Consider the following 17,500-nt stretch of genomic DNA (forward strand, 5'->3'; position numbering starts at 1 on the left):
TGAATAATGATTTTTTTACTTGCTAACAACAAACCCTTGTTTTATAACAATGTTATAAGCAATTGAAATTGTCTTTAATGATCGCCGATAAGATAATTTTACTTTTATTAAAGGCGTTTATATGAATTTATTACTTAAGAAAAACAAAGATATGTGGGAGAAGTTCTTACCTGCTGACACAGGCACTGCAAGCACCAGACCCAAAGTAATGAAGATCTCGAAGGTAAAAGCTACACCAAAGTTACCAAGCAGGTTAGCAGCTGCAAAAGGGAAAAAAAGTGAGCATACCCTTCAGGTTTTTTATCGTGATGTTTTTATTTTAATTATATCTAGATATATAGTACCTCTGTTTGTTATATTTTCCCTCGTTTGTGCGTTGTCTGTTTGTGTAAAATAGCTATATTGTAAAATTTTATGCTCAGTTTTCTGTTGGAAGTGTATAATTAATTCATGGAGAGCTACTTACAGATTATAGGCTGGTATATATAATGTGGCATTAGAACTGAACCATTCCTAAAATTTAAACTCATTAGATTTGTCCTTTTTAGGATTTTTGTGTTTTTAAATGCTAGGAAAGTTAAACATTGGCATGTTTTGTTTTCGTTGATTGCGGGACGTCTAAATATGCGTTTGAATTTTGATATGTGTTTCTACATCCATAGTAATGAATACACATAAACACATATTTGCATATATATATGTATATATATATATATATATATATATATATATATATATATATATATATATATATGTGTGTGTGTGTGTGTGTGTATGTATACGTATATTGTATATAGGCTACATACGCACACACGTGTATATATATATATATATATATATATATATATATATATATATATATATATTTATGTATATATATATATATTATTTATATATATATATATATATATATATATATATATATATATATATATATACACACACATATATACGTAGATAAAATAAGCCCACTATTTATGAAAACTAGATTTATTTGGAACTTTCGAAGGGGCCATCTCCCTTCCTCTTCAGAAAAAAAAATGTTTTTTGAAGAGGAAGGTAGATCATAATGGTCCTTTCGAAAGATCAAAATAAATCTCGTTTCTTTTATATTATTTACCATATATACACGGAAAATTTTGTATTTTAATGTTTAAGCATGTACATAATTATATATCTGTTTTGTATTCTTTTAGTGCCCTTTTTTCCTTCTATATTTACAACTTTTAGTAGTTTATATAGGAATCTAATATTGTTGTGTCAACAATCTGAATTAGTACTTTAGAAACTGTTTTTAATCCTAGCAATTTAATTTGGTGTATTGGTTTGTGTCGCCATTCAATAATTCCTTCTCAATTTAGGATAAATCTATCGTGATGTTGCACTTAATATGAATTTTGGGGATTTCCAGTATTATTTCCCTATTTAAAACACCCAAAGAAGCATTTGAACTATCCCGTACCTAAAGTAAGAGCAGCGGCTATGAGGAGATTTCGCCAGGGGAGATGACTCCAGATGATGACCTCGTAACCACTGAAGTACAAAGCGGCGACTGGAGGGCTGAAGAGAATAGTGTTGAGAAGGGCTATTACGGTGAAGATTAGACTTACTTGCCCGAAACTCGCTTCGCCCATGACCTTTTTGAAGAGAACCTGGAAAATAACGAATGTTGACACATTATTTAGTTTATTTCTTACTGCACTCTGCACAATTTCCTATTGTCTATCAGTTTACTGACGTTAGACCACAAGAAATTTTTTATTATTTTACAGTTGGACATAGGAATTCTTGGCGCACCTTGCTCTGAGGAAGTGCACCCTGCACACACTTATTACCCGCAGCGTAGCAAGGGTGTGACAGGGTGCATTTCCTCAAAGCAAGATGTGCCAGGTATTCTTGTGTCCAACTGTACATAATGTGGTACATATTAATGCTACACCAACCAGCATAAGAAAAAATGAAAATGTATTGTACCTCGGTATATAAGTAATAGTTTATCCATTTATAACTCTCCCAGCAGAAATAACCTTAGATAAAATACAGTAAATTAAGTAAATCACATTATTAACATTTCCCTTATCTGATCGAAAAGCAAAAATTTTAATGGCAGACCTATTATAGTAAACGCCAATTTTTTTACGCCTCCAGGCTTATTATCAAGTCCTTCCAGCTTTGGAAAGACCACTATTCAAAATTGATTTTGATAGGAAGTCACCCATGCAAATGCAATGACTATGTTATTGGCGTTAAAGAAATTATAAGTCAGAATACCTCACTGTGATGTTGCTAAATATTCTGCCTTTGGTATCATGGATAAATTAAAATAGCAAAATCCCAGGTTTTGTAATCACTCGTGCAAGTGTTTACAACAGATTTTTAGAAAAGTCTGTGTCCCACTCAAGTGTGGGGCAATCTTCACCAACCAGCAATTTTATGATTTAATGGTTAATACTACCTTCTACTACTTTAGGAAATTACTACCAACTACAATAGTTAAGGCATCTTCTTTCCTACCGTTATCCCTATATTAAGAGATCGGCTGCCTCTCATCAAGCGTGGTTTATAATGTGCCCAAGGGTTTTTATGATCGCATGCCCTTGCAGTCATCAACCACAACTAACGGTGGGCCTAACCTTTTGTCAAAAAGCAAGACTGCAAGGCAGCAACTGTTCTAATCGCTTTCTACGACCCACTGGACGGACGGGTGGTAGTATATTTACACCCATACCACAGGGCATAGTTAAGGTCCCTATAGTAACCACAAATACTTATGACCCAAACACCTGTCATTTTAACTCCAAGCCAATTATTTAAGAGCTTGTGTTCCAGTTTTCACTGTGATTTAGGGAGCGTTATTTTTGGACTGACATACCGACAATGTAATCTTAATAAAGATTTATTGAGAGAACATTGTGTTCTTAAAACTACTACTTAATTCAGTTTAATACATAGCCAACTGCATCTCTGGAAAGCTTAAAATTTCAATTAATGTATGTTTACGAATACATTACGAGTTTGTTTGTACAGTCATTCATATATGTTGATGGATGTCCAGGTATTTGAGAGAGATTACCATTTCACCGCTCTCTGGACGATAGGTGACTAGGAGCGCGAAACCGATCAAATAATAAACTACCTATTTCGCGCTCCCAGACACCTGTCGTCCAGAAAGGGGTGAAATGGAAATCTCTCTCAAACACGCAGACATCCACCAACTTATATGAGTGACTGTACTTATAACATCGTCCAAAAAATTAACTGAAGTTATTCAGCTTCAGTTTTTTTTCTTGAATCAATCGCCATTCCGAATTTATACTTGATACAAATTCAGAATAATCAGCCATGTTCTGTAAGTCCAGTTGGCTACCTCAAGTATTCTGCTGTAGTTGAGAATACTTCACATTTTATATTATTTTCAGAATATGCAATGTAATTCTGATGAGGTTAGTTATTTCTTGGTTTACAAATGAGAACCTTGACAGCACAGTTTGTTGCTGTGATATTAGTTTCTTGACTTTAGTATTTCGTAGGTAAAATACAATGTGAGAGTGCCCATGGTTATTGATAATGTTAACAATGATCAAAACGGACAGATGCAAAAATGGCACTGGCTTCCACATTACTGAAGACACTTAACATTTACATATATGATAGAGACTAAGAAAACATGAAGTCCTCTTATAAGAATCTTCTGTATTGAAATTTTCTACAGCATTATCTAACATTGTTTAACGCCAGTTTTCAGTCTTCATTCTCTGGCTACTCCAGAATTAATTCTGGAATTCAGCTGGAATAATTAAGTGTTGTTGCGATGCTGGTATTTCCTCTTGAATTTGATACGTACGCGTATAACGTAATAGCTTAGAATCAACTTCAAAATAAAGGAAAATATATACTTTATACCCCTTTTAATATGACGTATTCAAGAAGCTTAATAGGTCTTTTTTAATCATTTTAATTTTAAAGCCGTAGCAAAATGATTTTTAATATTATTATTATTCCGCAACTGTTGCCACCATTGTTTCATCACAGTAATGTGAGCTCTACTATGAAATCATGATTTTGAATGGAAAATACTTTCTTAAGCAATTCAGTTTTATGATACTGAGTAAATATAAAGGGCATGAATGTTGAGAGATAATTACATTATAACAATACTGAGCTATAACAAGAAGCCTACACACTTGGGACCCTTACGATTTTGGTATACTGTAAAGTCCATAGACAAGACTTATCACAGCTTGACGCGGTACATTATTGAACAGATCACTGTATAATAACTGTGATTTCCATTCATCAAATTAATGTTTGTCCTTTAAATTTATTCCTATCAAGTTAATTTAATACTTTTACAGTATTTCATGCTCAGCGTTAAGTTCTAAGTCAGAATGAGACCTGTTTCTTATGCTTTTACTGTTAATACTTGATTCACATCTCCATTAAAATGTGTTTTTGGTTCCTTCCTGCTCGCTGCGTATGTATGTATGTATAAAAACTTCTCTATTTATTTAGAAACTGTGCTCAAGTAAGATGCTCGTTTTACCCTATGCTGACATCGAACGGGAACCACTGCGTTTTCAAAAATTGCACAAGCAATAAACAAATGCCTTTAATGCTCCCTCCGAATAAAGTTACAAGATAGAAAATGTGAAGAAAAATATAAATGATGAGGAAAAACTGAAAAAAAGTTCCACTCCAGTTTGAAATTAACACACACATTAGTTCTAGAAATGGGAAATCTTCTCTCCAACCACCAAATAATTCATTTAAAAGATTCAAGAGTGCGGGAATTGAAATAGTATTCATTGATACATAATTGTAACTCAATTCCATTTTTCTATGAACTATTTCATATCCATACGATATAAAATATACAGAGGTTAGGGTAAACTTTTCATATATGATTTTACCAGAGAATGTTGCCAATAGTATTTGTGTCTAATCGTTGCGTTGTGTAGGAAGCAGATATTGTTTATTAAACTTATAATTAAATGTATATATATATATATATATATATATATATATATATATATATATATATATATATATATATATATATATATATATATATATATATACTTATATTTATATTATGAGTAAAGAATAAACGGCTTTGTTTATAGATTTTAGTTGATGTTTACATTGTGATTTTTAGTACGGTACGTTCAGATTTACCATTACAATCCCCACTAGTTACTACTAAATGTTTGGTAATTTATTCCTGGGAAAGCTACATTTCAATACGTAATTTTCAAAGAGTTTTATAATCACGCATTAGATATATATAAGATAACTGAAAATAGAGATGACTGAAAAAAAAAACAGTTCCGTTGTACGAAGAGCTAAACACCACTGCCCTTGCAAAAATGTCTTTCCCTTAGATTGATATATATATAGAACACAACGTAGCCTTCAAGAGTTAATAGCCTAATGGCGCGTCTTGTCCCTAATGAGCTTACCGGAGTGATGAAGGAATTGCGTGATCAAACTTGACCTCCTTAAGGGATAAGTTGGTCGGTGGGTCATGTCAATTTGGTCCTGTGACATGAAGAGTTCCATCATAAATGTGAACAGATTTATTTTTCTCAATTCAAGATGGGATGAGAGATTGTCTTCCTAAACTGAATAATAAGGGGTTTCAAATGTCTGATGCTAATAGAGGGCAGAATGAACACTAAATTTCTTAATTTTATAATTAAGACCAATTTGTAGGTATAGGTAAATATTCACACGTACTATAAAGGTTTAAAGGTCGCTCATGAATGGCAGAGGCAAGGGAAAGTGACATTGCCCTAGCAATCAGGACAATGCTCTGGGTAGACTATGTGTGGGTGAGCATGAATATATTTATTTGCATTTTATAGGTAAGAATTTCTTTTTTTTTATGATGATTGTAGACACGCTTATTTGGAGAAACGGGATGCCTATAGTCTTTGGAAAGGTACAAGATCACAATTTGGCTTAGAATAACTACTCTGTAAAGTTCTGGCGCTCAGAGAGTTTATGCTCCAATTATAAAGGAATACACTTTGGCCATAAAAGAAACCCTTTTAGGTACAATCCAGGAACATAAATAGTGGGGTAGCCTTAAGTCTGCGCTCATTTGTGTAGACTTAACAGTTCAACTTTAACCTAAGCGAATGGGTTTGTCACTCACTGTCGAAAGAAAATGGCAACCCTTATGTCTCTTATGGCTGACGTGTTTGACAGTAAGCAGAATAATGAGAGACTCGGTCTTCCTCATTTAATAACTAACTAGTTAAGCTTTTCGTCGCGTGAAATTAAAACACTATTGACGGGCATTGATGCTTATGAGGTGTAGACCCAAATGGTATTTTTCCTTTTTTTATAAAGACCGCTGATTTCTTAGCTTCACAGTTGTTTATTATTTTCCGCAAGTTAGCGGGAAGTGGTTATTTTTGCACTTTTTGGAGACTTTGTAATGTTATTCCGTTACGTGAATGTGTTTGTAGAAGTTATAGTCCTGCTGACTGCCGTCCAATTTCCATAACTTCCGTATTATCTAAAGTTTTTGAAGGTCGTTTGGAAAACCGTTTAAATAGGCATGCAAAATTAATAATATGTTCCCAAGTTTGCAATTCGGCTTTTCCAAAGGCATGTCATGTCCATCTTACAATTGCCAATGCTGTATAGAAATCCCGTGATTGTTAGAAAGTTCGTATGGTTAGCCTTGATTATTGCGTTGCTTTTAACCGTATTAATCTTGAGGCCCTTGATTTTAAACTCAAAGGTTGGGAGTAGGTGGGTCTTTTCTTAACATCATTATTGAATTTTTAAGTGATAAACTGCTAAGAGTATTTGTTGATGGGCACAGTAGCGAGTGTATTTTTACTCGAAATAAATCTACCCCCTTCATGATAGCCGGTTTTGTTACTAACAAATAGTTACCATATGCACTTATCGTTAATGCCCCCTTTGTTATTATCCCCAGGGTAAAAGGAGTTTGATATTAAGAAGTACTTGTGGCCTGACATTTGAAAGTATGGTGCATGATTGTTAGTGACACACATTTCATATATATATATATATATATATATATATATATATAATATATATATATATAATATATATATATATATATATGTCCTAATCCTTAAATGAAGATATGTGTTGTACATCAAGGTAAATGAACTCTATAATTATGAGAATTCCACAAAACGTATAATTCAGCATGTTGTTGCAGCAAGATTGCAACTTGATAGCGAGGGGTAGTCAGTTGCCTTTGTGCGTTCTTTTAGACAAGGCGCTCACCTGAGAGTGTTGGCTTTAGACAGTACATTCACAAACCTTTTGTAATAACGTGAAAAAAAAACCATATTCCGATGTCTCATTATACGTTGACACATACACACGCACACACACACACACACATATATATATATATATATATATATATATATATATATATATATATATGAATAATTGTATATTGTAAAGTTATTCCATGTATTCTGCCAATTGGTAATTTACAAATTGTGGCAACAATTTACTGTTGGGTAATGGGATTATCCCTTATATATGAAATGCCCTTGAACCCAACCGAGTTAAATTCTGTGATGGGCGATGATACGTTAAAAATAATTCACAGTTAATTTCACACATCTCTAGATATTCGGATGGCTGTCATTTTTAATCTTGTTAGTTACACGCGACAACGCACGATTAAAAACATCAAATGTCTCTCAATGGCTCTGCAGGGACGTAACTAGTTCCAAAAATGGCGATCGAAGCGAGCCTGTTCAGTGGGGATGTGGGTGGTCAGCACTCCCAGAAATTTTTTTTTGAAATTTGAGCTCCTATTATTATTATTATTATTATTATTATTATTATTATTATTATTATTATTATTACAAGCTAAGTTAAAACCCTATATGGAATAGCAGGATGCTATAAGCCTAAGGGCTCCAACATGGAAAAATAACCATGTGAGGAAAGAAAAAGGAAATAAATAAAACTACAAGAGAAGTAATGAACAATCAAGATAAATGTTTTAACACAGGGGCACTGTAAAGCCTGTTAGGGGTGGTTAACTAAATAATATGGGGTGGAGGGTGTGGTAACATTAAGCGTCTAAGAGCAATTATTCAGGACATTTTAAGAGGACAATTTACCCATTGATGTAAGAATAACGGTGGGTGAAGAAGAATTAAATTTTCCTAGTTCTGTCCTGAAAGAAGCGCATATTCAACTATAATATAATTAATTTTTTCTTATTTTGGGGGGAGGAAGGATGTAGGGCGGGGCAAAGTGTACTGTGTCCCTCCATTTTTTAAAACTTTTGTGAGACACGTCCTCCTGCCTCCCCCCCCCCCCTTAAGTTACGCCCTGCGTGAGGGCATTTTATCCGTTATTTTATTTCATCCATTCCTTCAGTTGAGATAAGACTGGCCACTCCCTAATTTCGCCTTGCGAAAAGTAATCAGCATAAATTCTGAGGTTGATTATTGACTGTAAAAGCCCTCTCCAAATAAGAGGATGATAGTGGCTGATTATGCGATTATAGAAGTGACGGGCATATCTGTTGAGTAGGCTATGAGTTTCTGTTGGAAAGAGAGCGTTGTGTGTTTGGCTCATTACCTCCGCCAAAAGAGGTTATGTTTTCGAGTCTGTTTATTTATTTATTTGTCTGTGTGTCTTTGGACAGGATTACGTCAAAACTACTCAATAGATTTTGACGAAATGTCCACCACAGATAGATTTTAGGCTATGGATGACTCCATTAAACTTGGGCGGAGGTCAGAAATCTCTGATTGCTCTTGTATTGATTTTTCTCTTGTTTTCCATCATCATCATCAGCCGTTGATAGTCCACCGTAAGCCATAAGACAAAGGCCTTAGACAAGACCTTCATCTGTTTATGGTCTTACTATAACAGTCTATGCCCGCAAATATTCTTAGCACATCAACCCAACGTCTTCTCTTCCTTCCCCTTCATCATTTGCAATCTCTTAGAGATCCAATCTGTTATTCTTCTCGTCCATCTATTATCTATCATTCTCACATATGTCCTGCCTATGTTCATTTTTTTTTTACATGCTGTTTTAATAGCACAATATTATTTGATTTTATGCAAGTTTCTTCGGAAATTCGACATTCTTGATGGGAGTAAAGTATTTTCAATATAAGTAATCTAAGATATTTGTAAAAAACCCCTGTAATAATTCATACTACAACTCAATCTAGCTTAATTTAGTAACATTCGTTGATTAACCTCAAAAGGGATTTCGTTCACAAAGATATATGGTGGGACAAATTTAATTTTGAAAATATCTTTTCATATTAAAGTTACAGTATATGGAGCTGTTTATTTCGTTTTATTTCACTTATTTTCATTTTGATTGTTGCTCAGTGGCTAACGCCCTTTGATCATTTACTAAAACCCGTGATATATCTCGTAGGGTGCCTCGGTGTGGGGTTTGGAAGGGTTCCGTATAATGAATGAAACATCCTTTTTGCTCCTGTTGATCTAATCAGTGAATTATGTGCTTCGAGTCAGTTAAGTGTTGGAGGTTATTTTAGGAAGGACCATTGGCAAATTACCTCCCAAAGTATAAATTATCGATATATATATATATATATATATATATATTATATATATATATAAATATTTATATATTTATATATATGTAGGTATATATATGTATTATATATATATATATATATATATATATATATATATGTATATATAATGTACATATACATAATTTATATATGTGTTTGTAAGTATATATGTGTATATATATATGTATGTATATATATATATATATATATATATATATGTGTGTGTATGTATATATATATATATACTGTATATATATAATATATATATATATATATATATATATATATTTATGTATATATGTATATATATTATTTATTTATTTATATATGTATCCTCTCCATGATTTTGTATGTCATAGGACAATTGGGGATGGTGGAGAACTATTGGACTGGATTGGTAATAGGAAATTAGCTGAACTAGAGTATGCTGATGACGCTGTCCTTGTTAACACAACATCAAAGGATTTGTAATGCATGCTTACCAGAGTGCATGAAATATCACATGAGCTTGGGATTAAGATAAATAGAAGAAATACAGAAATAATGAGAACGGAATATGCAATGGAAGATGAAGTATCATTGGAAGGAGAAAGAATTAATGAGATAGAATCATTTGAATATTTAGGAACTATGATCTATAATACAGGGTCTTTAGAATTGGAGTTGAATGAAAGTTTGAAAAAAAAAAACAGACAATGGGTAGGTTTATTAGTAAAATCTCGAAATGAAATCGCCTGAAATTACATAAAAAATCAGGCTATATATCAGTTTAGTGAGTTCGGTGTTACTGTATGAACTCGAGTCATGGTATGACAATGAAACAATATCCTATAGATTTTGTAGGTTTGAGAACAAATCCCTCAGAAGAATATTGGGAGTTAAATGGCAGGACAGGCTTAGAAATTAAACTATAAGAGAGATTACTTGAGTGCCATATGTGGATGAAGTCATGGTGAGGAGTATATGGAGGTGGTTTGGGCATGGTCTTCGCACTCCCCAAGAGATATTAGTTCATCAAACGTATAACTAGGCTCCACAAGGCACTAGAAGAGTTAGAAGACTCAGGCCTACATGGCTGAGAACTATGAAGTGTTTAGTAGGAGACGTCTGGTGAAATCTAATCAAGGCCCCTGCGTCAAAAGGCATAGGAGGCGATGATGATGATGTGACGGGCCGAGAGACGGTTGTGAACTCAAAGGCAGGATGCAATCAACTGAGTACTATATTAAAGAACACTCTCCTTTATATACAAAACCTCAAGGCAACAGGAAAATACATGTTCGAGGAAATGACAATGTTACAGAGGAAAACAGCAGACATGAATTTTCATGTTCGCTTTAGTGCGAGGGAAGAGCGAAGATACAAGCATAATATATACAAAAGGAATTATGTACAATTGTGTGACACACGGTTGGTACATGGCTCCCCCTCTAAAAATAACATACTGAACATGTTAAATAGGTGCCCTGAATCTGGAGAGGTAGGCTAGTAGTAAAAACTGCGCCGATTAGCGGCAGTGAGTGGCTGTAGAATTCGATGGTTGGGGTGCGGGCGAGTGGTGGATGATGGGTGGCTGTGTTGCCGCTCCGGCTCATCACGGGGTAGGCGAGTGTGTCCTACGGCATTCATAGGCGTGTGTGTCCTACGGCATTGGCGAGTGTGTCCTATGGCATTCATAGGCGTGTGTGTCCTACGGCATTCATAGGCCTACGGCATTCATAGGCGTGTGTCCTACGGCATTCATAGGCGTGTCCTACGGCGTTCATAGGCGTATATGTCCTACGGCATTCATAGGCGTGTATGTCCTACAGCATTCACGTCAGCTTTGGTTGAAGTTGAATAGGTGTCCTCTTCGTCACAAGTGGAGGCGTTGATGGAGGTTTTGACGGTCATGAAGAGGCTGTCCATAAGGGCACGAAGTAGGTTCACCTCACGAGGAGAGCTGTCTGCGGCAGGTTGCAGGCGAGTGATACTGGTCATTTTCCCGAGGGTGAGCGAAGCCCTTTGGTCCCCCAACGGTTGTTGAGAGAGCTGAAAAGGCATTGCTATACGGGCGGCTGGCGACGGCGAGTACTGCTGCAGAAGGTATGCGTTGACGGCGTCATAGACTCATAGTAACGGTGAGAGGTGGAGGGGGGGAGGAGGCGGGAGGAGCGAGTCACTCCGGGGTCACCAATGTGACGGGCCGAGAGAGGGTTGTGAACTCAAAGGCAGGATGCAATCAACTGAGTACTATATTAAAGAACACTCTCCTTTATATACGAAACCTCAAGGCAACAGGAAAATACATGTTCGAGGAAATGACAATGTTACAGAGGAAAACAGCAGACATGAATTTTCATGTTCGTTTTAGTGCGAGGGAAGAGCGAAGATACAAGCATAATATATACAAAAGGAATTATGTACAATTGTGTGACACACGGTTGGTACAATGATATATTACTAGTTGAACTGGAGCCCTTGTTTATATACATATACGAGTATATACACGTTTGCTGGAATTATGTTTTACACTGATTTTTCTGATATGGTTGGTTCACTTTGTTCACATTAGGAGACATAACATCGTGGATAAGTTACGATTATTTTGCTCATCATGGTTTTTGTTATTGTTTTATAAATGACGGGTTATCGTCGGTGTGTAAGCACCTTTTTTTACGCTAGTGCGTGATATATTAGGATTTATTTCTTCTGACTGGTTATTGGCAAGTGTGTTTATAGTTTCGCAACTTCTTACGATGCAAGAGAACCAAAAGTCTTATATTTTAATAAACTTCTTCACTTTTTATAGCTTAATTTACTTTTCTGCAATATTCTTAGAAAGCTCTGATAAGGAACTCTCTCTCTCTCTCTCTCTCTCTCTCTCTCTCTCTCTCTCTCTCTCTCTCTCTCTCTCTCTCTCTCTCTCTCTCGTTTTTATAGCTCATTATATTTTTCCTCACACGATGAGGCTTTTCATGGCTCATAGACTGGAAGATAACGAAATGAAAAAAAACAAAAAAAAAACAGTGCAATTACTCTTTTAGTCTTAATTTCTGGGTGTTTATTATTATTGCTAATTTTTATCTCGACATATTTCTTTATCAAGGGGTGACATACTTTTTACATTTTCTTTTATTTGGTTTCATCTAAGAATTTTATTCTATTTTCAAAATAAAAATTGCTGCTTGGGATTTTTAAATGCTACCTAGCGTCGTAAAAATAGATGTGTGCTTTCCCCATCTCTGTGCATGATCTTAACACTACTAACCTTGTATACACATTGAGAACTGGAAACGTACGTATATTCGTGCTTTCAGCAATGACTAAGGATATATATTAGAATTGAATAAAGTATAACTTAACCGTAATTTGTCACTGATATATAGAACAACTGAACTAGATATTCTCTCTCTTTCTCTCTCTCTCTCTCTCTCTCTCTCTCTCTCTCTCTCTCTCTCTCTCTCTCTCTCTCTCTCTCTCTCTCTCTCACACAAAGTATCGTATTTGCTAAAGTAGAAACATAGAAAGGAAAGCAAATAAAGGCGTCACAAACCAACCTTATAGACAGCCGATCCAGCGGCAGCCGCAGCAGCGAGCACGACGCCCCCGAGGGTTTTGGTCCTGGTGATGCCGTCCATGTAAGCCAATAACGCAATGCCTGTGTTGCATAGGATGACAGCCACGATCTGCGCAAAGGAAGAGGTTACATTTGTTAAAGATTTGTTATTGATAACAGTATTGTGTATTTTTAAAGACATGCTACTGATAACAGTAGCGTGTATTTTTAAAGATTTGTTACTGATAACAGTAGCGTGTATTTTTAAAGATTTGTTACTGATAACAGTAGCGTGTATTTTTAAAGATTTGTTACTGATAACAGTAGCGTGTATTTTTAAAGATTTGCTACTGATAACAGTAGTTTGTATTTTTAAAGACTTGCTACTGATAACAGTAGTGTGTATTTTTAAAGACATGCTACTGATAACAGTAGCGTGTATTTTTAAAGATTTGTTACTGATAACAGTAGTGTGTACATTTAAAGACTTGCTACTGATAACAGTAGTGTGTAATTTTAAAGACTTGCTACTGATAACAGTATTGTGTATTTTAAAGACTTGCTACTGATAACAGTAGTGTGTATTTTAAAGACTTGCTACTGATAACAGTAGTGTGTATTTTAAGTTTTCGCTTGTTCATGTCTGGATCGTTTTCATGTTACTCGTGTTGATATGCGAATCACAATTTACGCCGTCCAAATTTGATTATCTCGTTATTTAATATTTTGGCTATTTTTATTGTTTCATTAAATATTCCTATTGTAAAACTTCTTTTCATTGTTTTCTTCTTTAGTTTTTGCTTTAAAACAAAAAGTTTTGTCTCTCTAGCATTTGAATTTGCATCCTATTTACTCAAAATTGTATTTTCGAAAACTAATTCATTAAAAAGACTTGTATACCAAAATGAGGCCATTTATCACATAGAGATAAGACGGTTGTTGTTTCTATTCAACTTGCTTTTACTACTGCTAATAGACTTTTGATTAATTTTCAAAATAGATATCTAATTCTAATGGATGACATAACTCGTATCCTTAAAAACACACTGTACCTCTGTTAACTAAAACAGTTCTTTTAGACTGGGGTAGTTCTAGCCATAAAATTAACGAGATAGAGTTAATGGCTCTAGCCCAAGCCATTTTTATATACATAAATATATATATATATATATATATAATGTGTGTGTATATATGCACATATATATACATATATGTATATTATATATACATACATACATATATATATACATATATATATATATATATATATATATATGTATATATATATATATTTGTGTGTGTGTGTGCTCACGCGCGCGTGTTTGGATCGAGGCAAAAGTCGGAGTGGTATGGAAATGAGGATTTAATCCAATGTGGCTGTTGACCTAAACAGTTAATTATAAACCTAATAGTTAGGAGGTTCAATTGGATTTGAGGACGACATGAAAATGATTATCTCGTTCCATAATCTTTGGTAATAATTTCAATGCCTAATACCATGTGGATCGACCTACCTTTAGAATTAAAAACCGTACACATATACAGTATATATACTTACACGTGCAAACACATGCATATATATATATATATATATATATTCGGGTAGGTATTAGTCAAAAGAATTAACCCCGTGATTGATAAATTAGACCATTCAGTAAATATCGACGACGACAAATAATCCAGTCTAAAATGAATGATATGAAAGATAACTCTAACAGGTAACCTAATCTACCATCCACGTTAGCCTATATCAGTTGAATTGCGAGACTGGCGTACAGCAAGGAGGAAACATGATAACAATCAAGATGGGTAACTTTTGAGAGCCGTACTCAAAGTAGGATTTGTAGGGAAAACAGATGAAGTTACCACTATGGTTTAGTGTAAGTAAATACTGGAAAGTGTTTGAAAACCCTATACAGATATGATAAATATGGCAGCTATTAAATACGCGGTTGAAAGGTATTCTATAAATCTGAAGAGTAGCTTATTCGAGAAATTTAAAAGAAAAAGAGGCATATTTCAAAAGTTTCTTTATCATTTTTCAATCATTCTATATTAGCACGCTTTATTGAGGAAAGAAGATGAAAGTGGTAATTTGATGGAAATTTATGCTTTTAAGGTAACTTTCAAATGTGATTTTTATATTTGTTCATGTTGGTGAACGTTAAAATGAACAATGTAAATTTATTATTCGCTGTTTTAACATCATCTGTAGTTTTAAGTTTGTTTTGGAGATAAGAGGAGAAATCAAGCAAGTAAACATTCCAATTCCATTTAAACCGATATACATCAAATTAAAATCTTATGAATTGTATATAACCCATTTTCATGGATCCCTTGTCTGAAGGTCGAATCAAAGTCGAACTCCTATGAACGCGGTCGATGCAATATCAAGGTCAAATCGAAAGTAAGGCTCTTAATCTTCCCAGGCTCTGGGTGGCGGCAGTAAAAACGTCAAGTAACGTGACCTCATCATTTTAGAGAGTAAGAGAAAAAAAACTGTGGGAGAAGGGCGAAAGCAAACTGCTGAAAGTCAAGAGGAAAAATGGCAGTGGGTGGGTGGTTACGCTGGAAGGCCGGGTTAATGGCTGGGAGGAATTTTCTCTCTCCTTGTGGGATGTTGTATACAGTATTCGATATGAAACGTAGAATGCAGAAGGACCAAAGATTGAAATTGATTATTGATTATATGTAAAATGATGATATATAAAGTAGATGTTTTGATAGCTGTAATCTATACAATATATATAATTTTTATATGTAAATATATATACTATATGTATTATGCATCCAAATATATATACAGCTAGTCGTATGTGTATATATATATATATATATATATATGATATATGTATGCATGCAAATGTATATACATTTATATACATACACAGTGATTATGTAAATCATGAGTAATGTCAGTGCTTCGTTTCATAAACTAAAGAAAATATATAGACAATTTTAGAAACTGCTTTTGCTGGTGAACGTACATACAAAAGTAGTGATACATACATGTATATATTATACGATTATGGATGAATATATATATTATATATATATATATATATATATAAATCATGCGTAAAAATCTCTTGGAAACGTGATGCTCAGATGCAAAAGAACCACAGGGAAAATGAAAATAAAAAATATAAGAATAATTCCATACTAGTTTCGTGATACTTCTTCGGATAAGTATCACGAAACTAGTCAGGACTTAGTCTTATATTTTCTATATTCATTTTCTTTGTGGTTCTTTTGCATCTGAGCATCACGTTTCCCTGTGATTTTTACAAATGCTTTTATTCATGTATGTATATATATATATATATATATATGTATATATATATATATACATGTATATATATATATATATACATGTATATATATATATATATATATATATATATATTATACATGCACACTTGTGTAATATATGTATGTATGTATGCATAGCTACTTTTACATGCACGTCCACCAGCAAAAGTAGTTTCTAAAATTGTCTATATATTTTTTTATATTAATGAAACAAAGCACTGACATTTCTCATGATCTACATAGTTAATTTTTGAAGTTTTCGCCTCTTCAATATTCTCAACTAATTTTATAGTCTCTCCTTATTATACCGCCTCCTTCCTTCCTTTTCCCCTCTATGGCTGGAGATTACCACTTGAGGAATGGCAGTTAATCTCTCTCTCTCTCTCTCTCTCTCTCTCTCTCTCTCTCTCTCTCTGTTTATATGTTTTATATTTCGCATTATGAAAGAAAAGTCTTAAAAACTGAATCAATATCGATTAGTTTTGTGTACAATTAAATGAAAAAGTAACATAATTATGTAATTACTATAGTTTTATGCTTTGATTTTTTCCATGCAAATATATTATTAGTTAAGCATTTTTGAAGGTTTTAAAGTCTTTTCAACAAAAGAAGTTTGATTTTGAATGAAGTCCTTTATAGAATCACTGGTTTCCAAGTGAAGTCCGGTGTAGTAAACTTAACTGGTTCATACACTTCCACGGAACGCCCGTCAGCTCCACGTAAAAAATCTCTGTACCTACGGCTTAATTGACATTTATGTTTTCTGCACTCTCCTCGTAGATATGAAAACCATCCTTTGTTTCCTTTTTCGAATTATATCCTATTGACCTTCATTCTTTCTGTATGATCAAACCCTTTAAAAACTCTTGTTAGTTGCTTCACTCACAAAACCCCTTTACCTCCTTTAATGTACTTATTTCAACATTTCTTATTCTTTCAGTTCTTTTTGCTATGACATTCAATACTCAAAATTCCTTCTTGACATCATCATGCAGTTTGTGTATGTTTCCTTCTATAAAGGAAAACCTGCTCGTTGGTCGCTTTATCATTCCTACATTGGCTTTCCTAT

At 34.0% G+C, this 17,500-nt stretch overlaps 1 protein-coding gene across 3 annotated transcripts in view; it reads right to left on the reverse strand.

The window, feature by feature from the left end:
- LOC137616352 (solute carrier family 35 member F3) overlaps window positions 1-17,500 on the reverse strand; it is a 391,179-nt gene that overhangs the window by 5,392 nt on the left and 368,287 nt on the right. For 2 of the 3 annotated variants that reach the window (XM_068346011.1, XM_068346012.1), the window contains 3 exons: window positions 13,121-13,249; window positions 1,463-1,652; window positions 171-260 (listed from right to left, as the gene is read on the reverse strand). In XM_068346011.1, coding sequence (XP_068202112.1) covers window positions 171-260; window positions 1,463-1,652; window positions 13,121-13,249 — 409 coding nt within the window. The remainder of the gene's footprint in view (window positions 1-170; window positions 261-1,462; window positions 1,653-13,120; window positions 13,250-17,500) is intronic. The other variant, XM_068346013.1, reaches the window with a different exon arrangement.

The sequence above is a fragment of the Palaemon carinicauda genome, chromosome 22 (assembly GCF_036898095.1).
Source record: "Palaemon carinicauda isolate YSFRI2023 chromosome 22, ASM3689809v2, whole genome shotgun sequence".
Taxonomy (NCBI): Eukaryota; Metazoa; Arthropoda; class Malacostraca; order Decapoda; family Palaemonidae; genus Palaemon; species Palaemon carinicauda.